The sequence below is a fragment of the Drosophila suzukii genome, chromosome X (genome assembly GCF_043229965.1).
Source record: "Drosophila suzukii chromosome X, CBGP_Dsuzu_IsoJpt1.0, whole genome shotgun sequence".
Lineage (NCBI taxonomy): Eukaryota > Metazoa > Arthropoda > Insecta > Diptera > Drosophilidae > Drosophila > Drosophila suzukii.
Window position 1 is genome coordinate 19,724,421 of NC_092084.1, and position 19,770 is coordinate 19,744,190.

The window sequence follows — 19,770 nt, forward strand, 5'->3', positions numbered from 1 at the left end:
CATTGAATTTTAATCCAATTTTATATATTATTTTTCAAGTTTCGATTGTTTTTTTTTCCAATTTCGTATCAATTTTGTGTTGTTGTAGCAAGGCAGGCAATGTTATCATTTCAATTTCGAGTTTTTAGTTGCGAGATAGAGAGAAAAGTCAACAGGTAAACGGAAAAAATCGAAGAAATATATCAATTTGGTTCGGGATCATTGCAAGATATAAACAATCTAAAGGCAGTTTGCTGGGTGTTTTTTTTTGAAGGGCGGTGGACTTGGTGCAGGGGTTCAAGTTTCGGCCATGGGCGGGCACTATTATGGTTCATTTACATATATGTATGAAGCATTCAAGCGCTTAAACACCGTAGTTACGCACAGTGAAGCAGAAATCGATAAGTAAGCATTGCTACATTTCTAACGATTACCAATATATCTGCCCGCCCATTTGCCTATCGGATTGTCGAACCGATAACAGTGTATCGTGTGCCAGAGTGGGACAGCCAACTAAAATAGCGGTTAAACAAACTAATTGTTCGTACACTTACTTTGCTTAATTGTAAATGCTATTCAATTCGATTGCACAATTTCAAAATGGAGAAGTACGAAATGATAATTGAGTAAAATGAACGCAAAATGATCGAGTAACCGCATTCGGAATCGATAGCAATATCGGTCACGTAATCGGAAGTGAGAAGAGCAAACGAAAGGCAAAAAAAAAGAGAGACAGAGTTATCATTAAGATGGAAACCCCAACAAACATGCATTTTAGCATTATTCGAGACATGTCTGTTTTGGTATAATTGTATCGTGATTGCTACTACGTTTATAAGCCTGCTTTGGTCTTCAAATCAGTGGCAAAAAATTAAGAATTCAAAATGTTTTATTCTAGTTTCAATATATTTTAGAAATGTTTAACATTAAAGTTTTTAATTATTATTTTAATGACATTATAAGACATTAAAACTTTTTTTATGAAGGTGTTTAGAAAAAAACAATGCTTAGATATTTTTTTTTTTTTTTACCTAGACGTATAAACGTAGTATGTGTTATATAGCTTGTTTCCTCTGATGTACATTTCATCGTCTTTATAGCTTTTCTGCCCACTGAAAAGCTTGTTTGAAGTAAGTAGGTAGTAAAAGTAGTAGTAGTAGTAGGTAGATCAGCATTTCTAGGTTAAGTACATGCTTTGAAAGTCAGAATTGCGTGTCAGTGGAAACAAGCTATTGGGGGTTTCAAATCATAACGAATTGAACTAAGGTAAAATTTAGTTGCAAAGATTCGGAGAATCCTCATTTCGAAAGTGTTTCGTGTGACCCTGTGTATTTCTGAGTGTTTGGTGTCTTGCTGATCGCGGATCCCCGATCACAGATCTCAGATCCCAATTCTCAGACCCCAGATCCCAGATCCAATTGATAAAGCGTATAATTACTTTGTTGCCTTGTCCACCATTGCTACTCGAAGTACTACTCTGCCGCGCTTGGGCGGTGCTCTCTCGGAGGCTTTCGCGGGCGCTCAAACTTCTCGAGACGGCTACCTTGGCGCTGGTGTCGCTAGCTGAATCGACGCTTGAACTGCCCAGGAGGCGTCCCCACTTGCTGGCCCGTGTACTGCGCGCAGATGGTGGACCCGATGAGGGCGATGGGGATGGCGAGGGCGAGGGCGCCGCGGCGGTGCTGAGGATGCGGGCGTCCTCGGTCAGTGTCAGTTTGGCTGGTAGCTTCTTGTATATGTTGTTGCATTTCATATTGATTTGTTTTTGATGGTCGATAGTCGATTGTTTTTAGCATGGGGGCATTATCGAGCAGTTTACCGAGCAAGCATTATTATCATATAATATCATATCATATCAGGCGTTTTGCGATCACAAAAATGTTTGGAGTAGAGAGAAGAAAGAGAAAGTGTGGTGTTTTGGGGGGTAGGGGTTTTTAGAAGCGCAGGGGTTGCAGGAAATGGGAAATTTCGATTCAGGTGTGGGGGAAATAATACAGAATTTTCCGTTAGTAATTTTGTTTAATTTAATTTCAATTGTAGTTTAGCCAAATTCACAACATAAAACAAAACAGTAAAAGAATCAAGACCAGGCCAGAAAAGTATGTACAAAGCGTTAAGTACAGTTGTGTTGTGGTGGGTTTCGTGATGGTGAGGTGGTTGAACATGAGTGGTGATGGTGGTTTAGGTGGATAGTGGTGAACAGTTATATGCATTATGCGTAAGCATGTTAAAGAAAGACAAAGACAAAGAAAGACATACAACGAGCATAAGTCACTTTTGTATACAGTTTGTCGCTTCGAAAGTATAGAACATTAGTAAAGCAATACAACGGTTATTAACTACTGTAAACGGTTAACAGTTAACGGTAAACGGCAAACAGTTGCCCCACCGGTCGTGTTTCAGTGCCCGGGTGTTTCAGTTCGCCTTGGGGCTTGGACTCTGGCTGGAGCTGTGATTGGTGGATTGTGAGGCTGAGGCTTCGAAAGAAACGTTAGTTCGGTTAACGGTGAACAATGCGGCGGAAACGAATGGCAACGGAACGGGTTCGCACCGTGGTGAATTTGAGCCAACGGAAAAGGAACATATAATTTAAACAGCAACGAAATATGATATATGGTAGATACCTTCTGCGGTTGTGCGATAAGTTGGCTCTCTTTAAAATGTTTTTTCTTAAAATCAATTTAATGTAAGGATCGGCCCAATTTTTTAATTGTAATATACAACCAATGCATAACTTAGAACACCACTTTTTATCGCACAATCCCAAAGAACATAGATCAAACGCACATAGAACTACCCAATAACGCAACAACGAAACATGGTAATGGAACGATAAGTAACAACAACGAAACACTGAAAACGGAACATATAACACGGAAAGCAGAATGCACAACAACAGAGAGACAGAGACAGAGAGAGAGAGCGAGAGAGAGATACCACATGGGGACATTCCAATCCCAAGGACTCACCTTAGTTCGCTCCACCTCGCCGTCACCCTTCTCGACATCACTTTGGCCGGATCCGCCGACGATCTCCTTACTGCCCGCCTGGACCTGCGGAGTTCGACGGAACTTGGAGAAGATCTTTCGGACGAGATGGTCCTGATTCTGGGGCAATTGCGGCTCGTTCTTACGCCGTTCGGCCAATTCTTTTTCGCGCTTCACATCGGCCACCTTGCGAAAAATCAGTCGATGTCTGAGATTGTAGGTGAGCACCAGATTGCGTGCAAAACTATTCGCAAATGCCGAATAGAAATCGAGGACTTCGAGCAATTTATCACGTTTGATGGCATGCAAATCACAATAGGTCAGAGCGCGCACATTGGCCGCGCTCTGGCCAACGGCCGAGTCCTTCCAGAATTGATCGCCGAAGACGTCGCCCTTGCCTGCAAAGAAAGTGTTCTCAGTGTGGAGTGGTTTGGCTCGATAAGGAGCCGCAGAGCTAGTGCCAATATCGATGTTCCCTGGTCAAACTTTTCTTAAAACCGATAGTGAGTATATAATTTTATTTCGAACCTTAAGATGGGGATTTAGTTTAAGCTACACTTTATAATCTACATAATTTTGTTTATTATCAGGCTCTCTTTTTTAAAAAATGTTTTATAATTTCGTTTCTGTGGATGGAGACTTCATCATAAAGATATATAAGTACATAATGATTTTCATCTCAAATGGTTGTTGTCAATTAAAATACTTACGATTTCTAAATGGACAATATGGGCAATGATCACGTTAGTTTGTTATTAAAATAATGCAATATTTTCTTGACTTTGATGAACTCTATTAAAACATGATGTTGCATGTCAAATGTTACTATTGGTTATCGAAAAAATCGATGTCATTGTTATCGTTTTACTTTCTTTACCTCTAAAAGGAATAATGGAAACTGATTATGTATTTGAAGGGATGGCATGAAGCGTATTTAAGTTATTTGAAGCTGAGGTTTTACCGGATATTACCGATTGTTCTGGCGTACGTTATCGAAATAATCGAAGCGGGTAGTTCTGCGGCTTTTGCTGAGGGAAGTAGGGGAATCGAACCGTGTCGGTAATCCGGGTAACTCACCCAATATTGCCACAACCTCGTCGTCCTGTATCACCTCCAGGCTGCCGGTGACGATGAAGCAGAGGCTATCAATGCTCTCGCCGGTGTGATAGAGCAGATCCCCCGGCGCCGAGTGCGACATCATGAAGTGCATCGCCAGTGCCCGGAGACAACCATCCGAGGCCAGACGAAATGCAGGATGCTCGTTAAATACTTTGCGATTTAGATGAACACATATGTCAGCCTTCATATCTTTCGGACAATAGTTTAGTACCTGCGAATTGTTAACGAGTTGCGAGTGGCGGTTCGATAGGCTTCGATTCGAGGCTAATCGAATCGAAGCGATTGCGATCGAGGTTGGGTGATGGATTTATCGGCTTATCGATAAACCTCTTTATCTATGGGAACTTGAAAATTGCGGACCACCACGGAGGTTTTCCACCCAGAATCTTTGATACTCTGGGCGGAATTCTTCAGCTCTAGTGGCTAACGGGACACGCACACACACGCACACATACACTAATACACATACAACATTGATCGAGTGTCAGTGTGTGTGTGTTGTCTGTTTTCCAGTGAAAGTATGTGTTCCTGTGACTGTTTGTGTGTGTGGTTGTTTGAGTGTTATCGAGTGCTATTTCCGATTTTCAGGGAAGTAACACCACAAGGACGGGGATGCGGGGTCTCTTAATTGCGGTACAAACTACAGTCAACGAAATAGTTATAAAGGTCAGTTTAGTCGGCTTAGACCGGTTGTAAACTCTGTTTCTGTCTGTGAACCAAACTTGGGTGTATATATATTATCAAATCTTTTAGGCGCAAACGACCCCAGAGTTGGGTTTTTTTTTTGGATCGGGCTATAAGGTGTCTGGGAATCTAGGGGACGCTGCGCCGTTTGGTTCAGGTTCATCTAAAGGCATGAATTTGACGGACGCTTTTCGTTTTGGCACGGATCTCGCTCGCGGGCAGACACATGGAGAGAATGGAGAGATAGATCATCGATTAGCTGAGTTCTGTTAAAGATGGTTTCGTTAGATGAATAGAGCTTTTAAGGTGATTCCGCATTTTTTTAAGTTTTTTGGTTTCAGTTTCTCAGCCACCCACAGCTTACCTCGGACCCGTCACCTGGACCTTGATCTGTGGGTGGGTTTTGACTTTTCTTGGAGGGAGGTTTTGATCTTAGGCTTAGGGAAATGCGAGTAGCAGCTTCAAAATAATAGGAAAACAAAGCGCAAGAGCAGCGACTGAAGATTCGTTGTCGGAGAGTTTAGGAGAGAGAGATAGTACAGGTGTAGTGTGAGGTAGCAAGTAAGGAGTAACGAGTAGAGTGGTGTCTGTAGTTAGAGGTAAGAGTAAGTGTGGCTTCTTTGGTGTAACTGTGTGTGTCAAGCTGTACTACTAGTGATAAATGACGAAAGTCATTGATTCATGTATAACGAATAAAAAAATGCGAAAAAAACTACTCTTATCAGTAACAGAAAAGTCGAATTAAGAAAATATTAAATGACGAAAAACAATTATGGGAAACTTGTTGAAATAGATAAGACTATCACTTTCTAAGAATGAAAAAAAAACAAAAATATTTTTCGGAACACTTAAATGTTTGTACACGAAAAACCGACGAGTGAAACCAAAACCAAAGAATGAGCAACGAGTAGAGCCAAAGTCGAATATTATAAAAGTACCACGTAAGAAACACAGTTGAGGAGGAAAAATGGCAGATGTGTATAAGCTTGGAAGAGTTATTGATAGACAATGGAAAATTTAGTAGTGAGTAAAGAGTAGCGAGTAAATGTATGTGATGTACGTGTGCGTATGCCGAGTGCATTAGAGATAGTGATAGGCTGAAGTGCGCCAAGCTCTATAGAGAGCCCGCTATGTACAGACGGAACACAGTTCCAGCGCATTAACTTGATACACAAAAGCGTTAATAAATGAGACACATAAATGGTTGAATGTTTCCTTATTCCAGCTGAAACAATGCCAAAGTGAATGATTCTGGAAGCGAGAAGCTGGTTTGGCAACGAAAAATGCTCAAGGCGATTTAGCCTCCCGGGAGATCCTTTGGGAAATGATGTCGCATCAAGAACTTACCTTCTCGGTGTCCAGACCCTTGGTCATGGCCCAGGTGGAGACGACATAGTCCATTACTCGCTCACTGAGAGCCTTCGGCACCTCGTGCAGCTTCATGAACTCGCGCACGTTGTTCAGCATGTCGTGGTACTTGGCCGTGGCCGAGGTCATCTGCTGGATGATGGTGGTCACGTGGCCAAAGATCGTGGCGTACAGCAGAGCTATATCGTTGAGGGTTCATAGATAGACAGATAGAGAGAGAAAGGTGATGAGACGGACATATTAAGCAACGGCGGTGCACACAGAGTTGAAGTTCGTAGTCTTGGGAGTTCCATTCAAAGCAAACTTTACACGATCAGCTAGATAACACTTGAGATGTGTGAGAGTGCACAGAGAAGAGATTACCATGTCTAAGTATTTTTTTTGTCAATATTGATTAGCCAAATAAAATAAATTTAATATTACAATAGAATAAATCAAAATATGTAAACTATCCATTGCTGTTAATGATTAACAATCTAAAGTACTTAGAACTTGTTCGATATTTTTTCTCTGCATGTAGGTGATGTGTGCTTGTGATGTGTGTGAAATAGACAGTTGTTGGGTGTGTGTTATCAGTATTCGCTGATTCTACGCGCTGTGGAAGAAGAGACGCACAGGTGCGCGGCTAGAACAGTAATAAATGCAACAGATTGGACGAGCACAGTTAGACGGAGACAGAGAGATGGATTTTGGTGGAAGGTGGTTTGGTGGAACGTGATGGCGAGTGACATTAACGAGAAGCTGCGCAGGATCAGCTCTTCCTTGGTAGTAGTTTTTCCGTCTTCGGTGGAGTGCTGATCATGCGCAGTTTCCGAGAGACACTCTTGTCTGATTTGATTCGGCATAATGTACAGTACAGCAGAATACGTACGCGTTACAAATAACGAGATACATATAAAAAGTAACGAACTGCGAAAAACGAGTTATTTTCAACCAGTTATCAACAAAGAGTTACCACTAATGAGTAACGAGTTTGGTATTACGAGTTACGGATCATGCGTTACAATTACCGATTTACGAATAACGAGTAACGAGTTACGGACAACGAGTAGAGAGGAATACACAATGCAACTCACACATGGCCACAAATTGTGCAACTAGATGACGACGGAGCAGAAGAAGGGTGGAGAAAGACTTTTAACACTTGATTCTGGCTGCGATCAATCAATGATTGACGTTGTGAGAATGCGAGTGAGTTGCTCTACTTGGACATGGACAAATGGACATGGGCTACGGATCGTAATGAGGCTCTACACCAAATAACTGGAGCGATTTATTAGTTCTAGCGGCGCAAGCGGATGGCCTAGCTTTCAAATGGTATCGGAATCGAAATCGAAATCGACATCGAGAGATCGGAACCGGAATTCAAAAGCGTGACGCGTGTGCGGGAATATCAAGAAACTTGGACGCGGCAACGGAACGTGTTAAAGAACAGCACCTGCAATGATCATCATGCAGATGGTGAACACCTTCTCGTTGTCTGTCTCCGCGGCGACATTGCCAAAGCCAACCTGTAAAAGAGAGAACAATCAAAAGGGGGAATGGAATAGAAAGAACCAAGGGGTTATTTAGTTTTGAGAAACATATTACAAAGGATCCCCCACATCCACACACACTTACCGAGGTCATGCAGGTCATAGTGAAGTATAGGGCCGTCACGTACATACTTTTCCGTGACGGCCCGTTGACCAATTCCGGCCCAGTGTCATTACTCCATATATACGAGTACGGCGATTGGGTGACATTTGCCAGCTTCCACAGCCAGCTGTACTGGATCTGAAAGGGATCACAAGGTATTAGTGAGTAATTTAGAAACGCCCTAAATAGGGCCTTATGTGGGCGTTACGGCACTTTGAAAAGTGTCATAAAGCCCGTGCGCGTTTTGACATAAACACTTTTTCGAACACTTTTTCCCAAGGTTTCCTAGTCCCTGGCTTACCCCATTATCCGCATCGCTGCGACCGATTGAGTACCATATGCAGGCCAGCCAGTGTGCCACCAGCATGTAGAAGCAGAGCAGCAGGATCAACATGGCCGCCCCGTACTCCAGGTAGCGATCCAGCTTCCGCACCACCCTCCCCAGTCGCAGCAGGCGGACGACCTTGAGGGCACTGAACAAAGAACCGATACCATCCTCATCCCGATCGAACGCGTTGAACACGTCGTACGGCAGGCAGCTCAGCAGGTCGATGATGAACCACGACTTCAGGTAGTTCATCCGGATCACTTTCGGGTCGCTGACCACCTCGCCACCAGGACCCACGAACGTTGTATGGAAGTTTAAAACTATTCCGAATAACATGGATTAATAAAAGATGACATGGTGTATGCGACGTATACCTACCAATATCTATAAAGAATATTACATCGACTATTGAATCGACCACGAGCAGGGAAACATCCTCTGAGGTTTTATTTTTAAACGCTACATTGTATGGCACCTGAAAAAAAAATGGTATGAGTTTAAGTTAATCGATTGTATTATCTTAATAGCAATAATGCCTATAGCTATAAAATTCATGGTAACGGGACGTATGAATTATAAACCAGCCATACACACGATTTAATGATATTACTCATACGACCTGTAATACAAGCTAAAGTGGCTTTAATATAGATTAAAAAGCAGACATTTTTTAATATTCCAATTCCTAAACTATTTGCAATAATAAAATCATTATACGTTAAAGTAATGTAACATTAAACATTTTTAAATTATTGGGAAAAGATAAAATACTAAAAGGCATACTCAACATGTTTTTTTCTTGGCCTGGAAAAAGCAAGGCACTAGGGAAATGAAAAATAGCTGCCTGGAGATATGGGAAACGAATGATCTGTCAGTCCATGAGTTACAGGTGTGGCTCCCATTTCCATTTCCACCTGAGCAACAGTTGGTATTGCTGCCCCCCATTTTTGCTGTTGTCTTAACTGTTGCCCAAAGTGGCAGTTACAAGCCTCTTAACGTGGCTCGTCTTGGCCTGGTCGGAGGTTGGATTACAAGCCACGAATGCCGCTGCTTATGTCCTGTCAAGCCCTGTCTCCCTGGCCCCCTCACCTCATCCTCGTCCTCCGCCACCGCCGAGCATATTAATTTAAGCACATAAAACATAAGCCGCCCTCTTTGAGGCGGCAGGAGGAGAATAAGGATGATGATGATGATGAGGTGGAAGGACTCGCCGTCTGAGCAGCCACTTGGTCATGTAAATGTGTGCACTTGTCTGTCCCCCTGTCCCAGCATCTCGTCCTCCGCGCAGGCTTTGTCTGGCTGGGAACCAACATTAATGTCTGACAGAGGGTCGTTATCTGAACTCTTCACTTGAGCTCGAGCCCTTTCCAATTCGATCCGATTCGAGGGTATTTGCCCAATTAGAGGCCATGTACAATATACACACACCTGTGGTTCAACTATGTGAAAGGTAAATCATATTGTAGTTATTAACATAAGTATTATCTACTATTTTGTACATTACATTTTCTATTTCCCCTCTTATTATTACCATTATTAAAATATATCTCAGTTTAATTTCGTTTCCTCGTTCGTATGTTTAACTTAAAGTAGGTTTTAAGCCAGCTGTTAACTTAAATTAGGCTTTTAAAACAGCTGTCAACTAAAATTAGGTTTAGTTTTAAGTCTGTAGTTAACTTAAAATTGGGGTTTGGGCCTGCTGTTAACTAAAATTAGGTTTAAAACCTGCTGTTAACTAAAATTAGGTTTTAAACCTCCTCAATACTTCTTTGAAATTTAAAATGTAAATGGTTTTAAAGTTCTGCAAAAAGATAATTAGCTTGAAAGGTTTATTACAAATAATAGCAAATCTAAATTACTATTTACTTTCATTAATTTAAAAGCACTTTCAATTCAAAGTGTTTCTTTTCCCATAAAAGCTATTCTGTAATAATTACATTTTAAACTTTGGTTGAGTTTGCAAAAGGCACTTACAGTCACTTACAGTGATTGAAAAAAGATTTTGTCCCTCCTTTGGCTTCAACTTTACTCAAAAACCCTTTGCCCACCTGGTTAAAATATCACTTAACTTCTCGGCTTTTTTGTGTGCAATTTGTATCTGGCGCAGTCACAGACAAAGTTTTGATTTGTCGCTGGCTATACATTTATCTAAAAGTTGCGACAGCCACAATCCCGAGCAACAACAAACAGGGAAACAAAAATATATAGAACCACCCAGGAACAAACAACTAATACCGCAAAATGTCATTAAACAATAAGTAAACGAAAAGTGTGCAACATGGAAGCCGAAACAAGAATCTAACAAGGAATTGCAGCTTTCTGTTGGATGCGTAGTACGAGTATTTCGGATAGGAGAAGGGTACGAAACCCCCGATTCGGAACCCATAACCACCCACACGTGTGCGGATGCCAACTTATGCTGAGCGCAATTTAAGCGAAAATGTTAACATCTTGTTGACGGAAATAGACACAATTCGAGCAGACAGACGACATCGGCTTATGAAAAGGCATCGCAAGCGGCTTTGTGGCAATCTGAATGTGGATGTGGGTGTGTCAGGTGGTACAGCAGTCCCCCCTTGATAATCCCATTCCTGGAAAACCCTAACCCAAACCTACACCTGTTCCCGAAAACCATACGAAATCATAATACATTTCACACTCCTTGTTAGACAGGATGTTTGCTGGTGAAATAAAATATCTGTGGCAGTATGAATAGGCTTATCAATGGAAACACGTCAAAATGTTACATTAATATAGAACACTAACATGAATATAAATTACAAGCCCCTAGGATATGAAGTGAACAGCATCAAAATTATAAAAAGGGCCGAGAGTATGTATAGCCAACCAGAAATCATATGAAATCATATATTCTGACTGTAAAAGATACTTAAATAGTTTTTAAAACATGATTTTGCTATTCTTTGTACGATTCTCCTAAAATGAATCATTGAAAAACTGCCAAAAAGTATGCAGCAAACAAAAGCAAGACCTATATCTGTGGCAGTATGAATAGGCTTATCAATGGAAATACGTCAAAATGTTACATTAATATAGAACAGTAACATGAATATAAATTACGAACCCCTAGGATATAAACCCCTAGGATAATGAACAGCATCAAAAATATAAAACGGGGCGAGAGTATGTATAGCCAACTATAAATCATATGAAGTGGCAGGAAATTATGGGTATAAAATCAGATATTCTGAATGTAAAAGATTCTTAATAATTGAAAAACTGCCGAAAAGTATGCAGTGAAAACAAGAACGACGTGAGTCTATTATATTTACGAATTCAAAATAATTTGTTGCATACTTTTAAACACTTTTATCAAGTGATTTTCAAATTGTAGTGGTTTCTGGGGCAGCCCTGGCTAAAAGTACTTCACGGCTCTTGTAAATCACTCACCATGATGGCTGTATAAAATGTTAAACACAATATCACCCAGTCCCAAATTGCTTTAAATGCACAATAATGCAGGAGTATGTGTGGCGGCGTTTTGGGGGCTTCCTGTCGGTACTGTGGCATGATATCCGCGCTCAGCGACATCATCTGAACAAATAATTATGGGTGATATAAAACAATCTTAAGATATACGATATTCGGGACTCACATGCGCCAGGTTGGACTGCTTCGTGGGATCCTTCAGCGTGGGCAGATGGGCGCTGAACTGGCGACTCCGGGTCACCGATCTGGCCAACTTGGCGAACTTCGAGAGACCTAAAACTGGCAAGAATAGATTAACCGCTACGAGGTGGGAACACGCACACAAACACCGATCGAACAGTGCATCGAAACAGTATACAGTACACATCGAGCATAGAATAGGATAATAAACACAAAGGAGTCACAGATATGAGTGGTATTTTATATTGAGTACATATACATAGTGTTGGCACATCGAATTGGGTTTGTTTTGTTTGTTTGGGGTTTCGTTTTGTTGGTTTTCAATTTGTTCAAGCGTATTTACAGGTGGGTGTGATTGTGGGTGCGAGTGTGATTGTGTGTGTAGACATGGAAAGAGAGAGCAGAAAAGAAGAGTAGTAAGGTGGAAAGAGACGAAGACATAGAGAAGTGCAAAAAGTGCGCATGGAACACGGTTGCCACAACTGATTTTAAATCACTAAAAAATCTTTTTATATGTGAGATATATTATTTTGTATAAATTAAAAAAAAGTATATTGAATGGGGAATTCCCCGATTTTGTAAGTAAAATTGTTTTAAAACAAAGTTATCATTTATTTATTACAAAACAAGTACAACGTAAAGAATAAACCTTTAAATTATAGTAACATTGTGTTTGTTTAATATTTATTTAAAATAATTAGGACTGTATAATAAACATGCGAGCGTGCCACACAAATAAATTTAATGTCATGTGTAAAAAAGTATGCAATAACATATTTTAAGCTCAAAAAGACGACTATCTTTTATTTACTGCATACTTTTAGACACCCTATTGATTTGTGCGTTTTGAAATCATTTAAAAAATTATAATTTAAAATATTTAATTTAATTTTACGTGTAAAAAAGTATGCAATAATATAATTTAAGCTTAGATAGACGACTATCCATTGTTTACTGCATACTTTTAGACACCCTAGTGATGTGTGTCGCATCCCTCATTACAGGACATGCAATGATTACTTGTAATAAGGATAATGAATACGTATATTTAAAAAACTTATTTGAAAAGCTTATGGGAAATCAAATTTAATTAAGAATATTGTTAATAAAATATATAAGTTTTCCCCTACCGGCAACCGTGAACCATGGGTAGTTAGTAAAGAAAACAGCGGAGCGGTCACTTACCTCCCTTGGTGTCCTCGCTGTCGATGGGCTGCTTGAGGGCCGTGATGTCCCGGAAGGTCAGCAGGAAGAGCACCACCAGGTCGCGTTCGTTGCGGATGGGGGCGACCTGTAGCAGCAGCCATAGCGGGGTTTCTGCGGGATGGGCAGCGGAATTAATAACAATTATAGGTAAGTGCGGCCCGATGAACCGGTGATGGGGGTGGAACAGGGGGCACAAACGCCAGTTCAGTTCGGTTCAGTTCAGTTCAGTTATATGGATAGATAATCCCATTCGCATTCCCATTCGCATTCGAGTCACGACCAGACAGAGACGGAAACAGCGGGGGCAGAGACATTTCATTGGATTGCAATTATTGATATGGAATGCTGGATAATGGATGCTGGATTCTGAATGCTCAATGCCCGATGCTCGATGCTCTATCTGCATCCAGACAATGGTCGGCATGTAAATAGCGCGGCATACAGTGCGTTCCAAATGTGTGCAACAGCTGAAACTGTTTACTCTTTGTCTGTTCGGTTGAATAATTCAGTGTGCACACCGATTGTCAAAGCAATCAATGGGTTTTCCAATGTAAATTGACGCATTAAAGTCACTCTTTAAATAAGTAATGCAGTATTGGTTATTAAAGTGTTTTATAGGCATATTTTTCGATAAGAGAGTTAAGTAAAGTGCCTTATAAGACATCAAACAGGTTTTAACTTTAATTAACATTTAATAAAAAAATAAGTTTGATTCTATCTCTGATTATTTTTGGGACTTTTTCTTACATACTCATTGGATCAGTTATATAAATATAAACATTTATCGTGTGTAACTTTGGCTAGTAAGTTCGTTTTAATTGCCTGGGACTCTTTTATTTTGCTCACGTACTGCTAACGACCGTAATTCCCGTAATCGCAGTTAAATTTCCACGGGGCAAGGACTTCTTCCCTCTTCCGTTCCGATTGTGTGTTGGTTTCTGTGTAAGTGTGTTTGCATTCGATGGCATAATTATGTACTAATTGCAAGCACAATTTGCTACTTCCGTTTCCGGTGAATGTTTATGTGCGGTCGTTGTTTCGGTCTCTGTACCTATTTCTATTTGAATTCCAATACCGGAATTGATGCGAACTGACTAGATTAATTGGCTCTGGCCCGTGTGTGTGAGAGCCTCTGTGGCTATATGGCTATATCCAATCGCCCGGGGGACACCTGTCAGATGCCACAGATTCAGCTATTGTTTCTTTTTCCTTGGCCCCAATTCGATTTCGAATTGAAGCAAATATTTTGCCGGCCAATTGCAATTTCAATCTCAATTGGATCCAAACTGCGCCAGCTGCTGCACTCTCTCATATTTCAATTGATTTATGCTTATTTAATGCATCACCCCCTGCCCTTTCTCGATTTCTGACCTCAAATGCAACAGGATGTGGGTTTTATATTGCTGCGGGCAGACTGCCAAGACATGGGGCGAGATGGAAACCATGGTATTTCCACTAGGAAAATTGACTGGGAGAAACGCGGAAAAACGCCCCGAAACGAGGAGAAAACAACCCCACCCCCCCTGTTTTTCAAAATACCTTGAGATTGTGCCTTGCCAAACTGCGAGAGGGCGCAGCCACACTGCAAATCTGAAAATTGATACTCGAAGGCGTTAATTCGTGAGCTCGACACCCGAAGATCTGGCCATACTCGCTGGGGAGCTGGGAAAGTTGGGACGTTTGGGTAGCTGAGAAGCTGGGGGCAATTCGATTCCACTTGATTTGGCCGGGATTGGATGGATATGGCATTACTACAGGTGTCTGGGCGGGCAACTGGCAGCTTGATTGATGGGTCTCACTCAAAAGTGCCGGCGGGCTGCCATCGCAGCCCCAATTTGTTGGCATTACGGGGTGCCAGGTGGTGGGGCGGGCCAAAGGGAAAATGGAAAATGGTAGGGGTTGTGTTCTGCACACTCGCAAATAGAATTCAAGGGGAACAAAGGGGTGTGGTGGGAATGAATTATGAAAGGTTCGGAGTCAGGAATTCACAAAATGAACAATCTACAATGGGCACAGCTCGAGCATAAAGCCAAATAGCCTACAGTGCCGGTTGAAAGATTAATTTGGGTTCCTGAATGCGTAATAATTTCCAAATACAATTTCAATTCAACAGAGCTATTACTGGTAATACCTTAAGTGGTTTATCACTGAAAGGATATCGATTGGTAAGATTCTCACAGCTCGAAAGCATTGTTACCGCAACAAATTAAGATACAGGTTTTTATTCTATGGTTAGGTTCAGATAAAGATGTTTAATGGGATTGACTTGATTAATTGATTGAATTTAAATTACAAAAGTCATGGTAATTAAGAGGATAAAAGGTCTACAGTTTACATATTCATGTTTGGCTTTCCATAACTTTTTGAAATAATTACAATTAATTAACTAATCAAAAATAAGGCAATTTTCATAAGGTCCTTTCTTTCTAGTTCTTTCTAGCAATAATTATACTCCTACTTTATTATACAGATTTTAATAAAGGTATTCTTATAATATTTTATAACTTAAAGTTCTGTTTATAAATACTCTCCTTCCTACCACAATTGTAACTTTATGAAAGGGCATAACATACTTAAGGCAAAGCGGTATGACTTTGATTTGGGTCTCGAATTAAGCTGGCCTGCGACCATTAGGCACGGGCAATTTATCCAACGGGGGACGGGGTCAGGGGTCAAGGGTCAGGGCAATCTAAGGGCATACTCACTGTTCTTCTTGTAGAGCAAAATCTCGAACTGATCCTGCTGCTGGTTCTCCAGCGTGTACTCCAGCCGTCCCACCGTCTCCTTGTCTGTCAGCTCGCCATACATGAAGCCGCATCTGCAGGATTGCCAAGGATACGTGGATGTGGATGCGTGGATGTGGATGCGGCCAGCAGATGCCAGAAAGATATAGAGAGATGCGGAGAACAGACGAGGTATTATTCTTGGTTAGCTTTACATCGGTTGCATGCCGCACACCCATATGAACAAACAAATATACACACACACATACACACACACATGGAAGCCGAGGCAAACACATGCAGCGGAAAATGGGAAAACAGAAAGCGTTCCAATTCGAGGAAAACATGCCGAACAAAACAAGATTGATGCACCTGGGGCCCGCCGGGTAAAAATGCGGAGAAGCCTCAATGCACACAGCAAAAAGTATTAAACAAATATCAATTTAATGCACCGCTGCTCAACGGATGGAGTTCCATATATATTATATTATATTATATTATTGCTTGGGGGGCTCAGGTCAACATAATATATATTATATTATATTATTGATTGGGGCTGGGGTCAACATAATACATACAATATGCTGGTGTTCTTATTTCTATACTGAAAAGGAAAAGGATTTATTAAAGCAAAACATTAAAGCTGTATTTAATCATTCCAAAACCCGATATTCACGTGGTCTTTAATTATAGTTACCACCATTTAAAATTGATCATATTTCCTGACTGTGCTGCCTGGATTATTGAAATCAAAAACGGTTTTCGGTAATTTGATATTCCCACCATATGGGCGCAGGCCTTTTCCAACCCAAAGTTGAAACACAATGAGCCTGGGGGCTTTCCTTATGCATATTGCTTGGTTAACTTTGTTAAATTTATTATTTTTCGTTCATTTCCCATTGAAAACTAAATAATAAATGATCGAGTTTCTGGGTTAAAAAGGGGCCTAAACTTTTGGTGCCTCTGCTTATAATATATTTACTTGGAAAAGTCAACTGAAATCGGGACGAGGGAACCACTTGCAGTGCCGCACAAAAAGTGTTGCATACTTTTAGGCCAGGCTCGATGACGTCAGCAGTGAAACGAAGGAAAACGAGAACGCAAACGAAGGAGAAGTGGGTGAAGGGGGCGGGGAAAGGGGGAGGGGCAGGGAAAGCAGTAGTTAATTTCTGTTGTTTTGCTTTATTCGTGCCCCGAACAAAAGTTCAACAAACTATGTATGCCCCACCGAAACGGCGACGTCACGGGTCGCATTTGGTTGTATGGGTGTACGAGTGTGTTTTGTGTGTGTGTTTTGTGTTCACACACACACAGAGGCAAAAAACGAAATTGGGTTACAAAGCAAACAAGAAACAGGTCCTGGATTCGGGGATATGGCCATAGATACATGTAGATATAGATATGGATGCACAAAGTGTTTATGTGCTCATGGGTGGAGCACAGTGAAAGCCCTCGAGAAGCTTTCAAAATTCTATTATTTTTTAGGGAGCCCAAGAAAAAGCACTCTAAGAAAATCCCTAATTCAATCTAACAAATATTGGAGAACCACTAGGAAAGGGCTTTAAAAGCTAAAAATGCAGTATGGAGACTTCCAAACACTTTTGAAGGGGATTTATACCTCTATCGGATTTGCAAAGTAAAATATACCTTTGAAAAAAGAAGTGCAGCTTAAAAGAGACTTTAGAACATGTTTTACACTTTCAAAGTCTTTTTAGTATGATTTCATTTTAAAGTTTAGAATAAGTTAAATTGGCAGTTCTATTCTAAAGCACTATGTATGAGGTTGTACACCTCGTCGTATACGTTATTTTACTGAATTTCTAATAGTTAAGAGTTTTAAATTCATTTTTTATGTAAGTAAAAGGACATTAGAAATTGCATAATGCGAACTGAGGAATTTGTTCTTAGATTAAGTTAAATGGGTAGTGGGTAAATTTATGTTCAAGATGCCAGGCGGCTACAAGTTTATTGGCCCCACGTTGGGCGCCATTAACTTTGATCTGTAGCATATCATCAACAGATCTTTAAAGATCCTCTTTAAGATTTTTTTTACGGTACCCTGTACCTGAAACTTGGGAGATTCGAAATGCGATTTGCGTTTCAACAAAAGAAATTGCACTGAAGCGAAAGTCGAGCGAAAATCAAACGTTTCCTTGGCTTTTTTGCATTTTCTCTTCCATTTTCCTTTCTTTTTTCATATTTTTTCGGCTGGTCAATGTTTTCTTTTTGCCTTTGGCCGTCATTCTTCTTGTTTCCCTTTCTTTTTTTGGTTCACACGCGACCAGAAACACAGAAACAAACAAAGAGAAGGACAACAACAAAAGTGGGTCACAGCAACAACAAAACGGCGGAGGGAGAGGGACGGCTGGATGGGCCCAGAGAGAGATGGCAATGGCGATGGCATGCATGCAGGTGGAGGAGGAGGGAAAGGGACGGCGCATCGCTGGCTAAACGGCAGATTGGCATTAAAAACTTGTATTTTTTCCACCTGGGGAATTTTGCCGCTGATGCTGCAGGTGAGTTGCCGAACCGTATCCCTATTCTTTTTAGGGCTGCTTTTTTGGCCCGCAAATTACAAGCGATTCTCGGGAGAATCATTGGTTACGCTAGCCTCTGGGCCGCCGCTTGTTGATTTATGAGACTGGTGGGCGAAAGAGATGGGTAGAGCGAGGGTGACAGAGAGGGGAAAATGAAAAAGAATTTTTGTAAAAAAGGTTGAGGGACCGAGTTCACGACCATCGAAAGTCCTGGCCGAGTTAAGGCAAACAAATGCAGTTAACACTTGTGCAGATGCTATCTCCCTTTCTCTCTCTCTCTCTTTTTTTCTATCCACCTCTTTCACCCACTCTCCATCCCTCTCTATCTCTCTTACACTACCCATCACATCAATTCACCAAAGGTTTGCATAGAAAATTTGTTTGGCCAGGACCACCGGCAGGCAATTTGCAACAGAGTAACGGGAAATGGAAAAGCAAAACGGTAGGCACAAAAGAAAAACTGGTTAGGGGGGAAAATAGACCAATTTCCCGCGGATAAATTAAACCAACTTCCCAGGGGGATTAATCTGCCTTAACATTTTCGGGCAATTATCCTCGCGGTATGTCGATATTAATATTCATTATGTGTATTAGAGGTGCAATCGTGATACATTCTTAAAGTAGGATATGACCGTATAAAACTATGACTAGTACCATGATGTAACACTAATACCTTTTACGGTATGATTGTATTAAATATTAACATATTTTCTTGCGACAAAGTATTTTTAAAGCGTGGTTGATTTAAACAATCACCAGTCGGCGGAATTGTTCTGCTCATTCTCTGCCGCCACACAAACAGTGTAGAAAAACGGTCGGCTGTGCCGTGTATATTACTCACACAAATAAATTGGATTTAATTGTTTCTTTTATATTTATTACAGTCTATAATTTCTAAAAAAATCACAGAAGCCGTTTTTTGTTATTAATCAATGAATTGTAAAAACTATTATTTTAAATATAAAACCCTGGGTTTTTTCACGTTTGCATCTCTATCATATTTCCCCTTTATGTGCTGCATACTTTGTGGCCTTTTCCTTCTCATTACGCAAGATGGAAAAACGGAAGAGCCTTCTGTCCATTTGCATTAAGTTCGCTGAGCAGCAAAGTGCATTAAGTTCGACAATGGTTTTTTAATGGCCGGCAAAAATGCAAAAAAAGCAGAAAAAATTAAGTACGAAAATTAATTGAAAAAACTACAAGCGGAGCAAAAAAAGCTGGAACAATAAATGAACTTCACATTCAATGGCCGGTGTAAGCAGCTGCGGATAAGCCGTTAAGCAGATAAACACGGTGGAAAATGGTGGAAAACCAGGGGGGGGAGGGGTTCGCTTTTCCAGGTAAGGCTGGTCAGGTGCGTGAACAAGCTGTTAATGGTCGGAGCGAAGGGACGAGACAGGCAAGAAATCTCCTGCAATCTCGGGCAATCCGCTTAGCTGTCAGGGCTCCCAAAGGGAAATGTCCAAAGTCTCCGGACTGTCTGTCTGAACCCTCCCCCCCCCCCCTCGCCCTGCACTCCCATTTCCACCTGCATCACCTGTGCAGCTTACAGTTTGAGCAGCACTGCTCAA

At 41.0% G+C, this 19,770-nt stretch overlaps 1 protein-coding gene across 13 annotated transcripts in view; it reads right to left on the reverse strand.

The window, feature by feature from the left end:
* eag (ether a go-go) overlaps positions 1 to 19,770 on the reverse strand; it is a 65,389-nt gene that overhangs the window by 6,054 nt on the left and 39,565 nt on the right. For 2 of the 13 annotated variants that reach the window (XM_036821284.3, XM_036821283.3), the window contains exons 5-17: positions 15,645 to 15,757; positions 14,479 to 14,529; positions 12,919 to 13,050; positions 11,720 to 11,832; positions 11,515 to 11,658; positions 8,482 to 8,578; positions 8,077 to 8,423; positions 7,758 to 7,913; positions 7,576 to 7,648; positions 6,117 to 6,316; positions 4,044 to 4,296; positions 2,949 to 3,364; positions 1,418 to 1,705 (exon numbers count right to left, since the gene is read on the reverse strand). In XM_036821284.3, the coding sequence (XP_036677179.2) occupies positions 1,418 to 1,705; positions 2,949 to 3,364; positions 4,044 to 4,296; positions 6,117 to 6,316; positions 7,576 to 7,648; positions 7,758 to 7,913; positions 8,077 to 8,423; positions 8,482 to 8,578; positions 11,515 to 11,658; positions 11,720 to 11,832; positions 12,919 to 13,050; positions 14,479 to 14,529; positions 15,645 to 15,757 (2,383 nt within the window). Of the gene's footprint in view, positions 1 to 533; positions 552 to 1,417; positions 1,709 to 2,948; positions 3,365 to 4,043; positions 4,297 to 5,650; positions 6,317 to 7,575; positions 7,649 to 7,757; positions 7,914 to 8,076; positions 8,424 to 8,481; positions 8,579 to 11,514; positions 11,659 to 11,719; positions 11,854 to 12,918; positions 13,051 to 14,478; positions 14,530 to 15,644; positions 15,758 to 19,770 lie in introns of those variants that run through there. The other 11 variants (XM_070997224.1, XM_070997223.1, XM_065867556.2 and 8 more) reach the window with 10 other exon arrangements.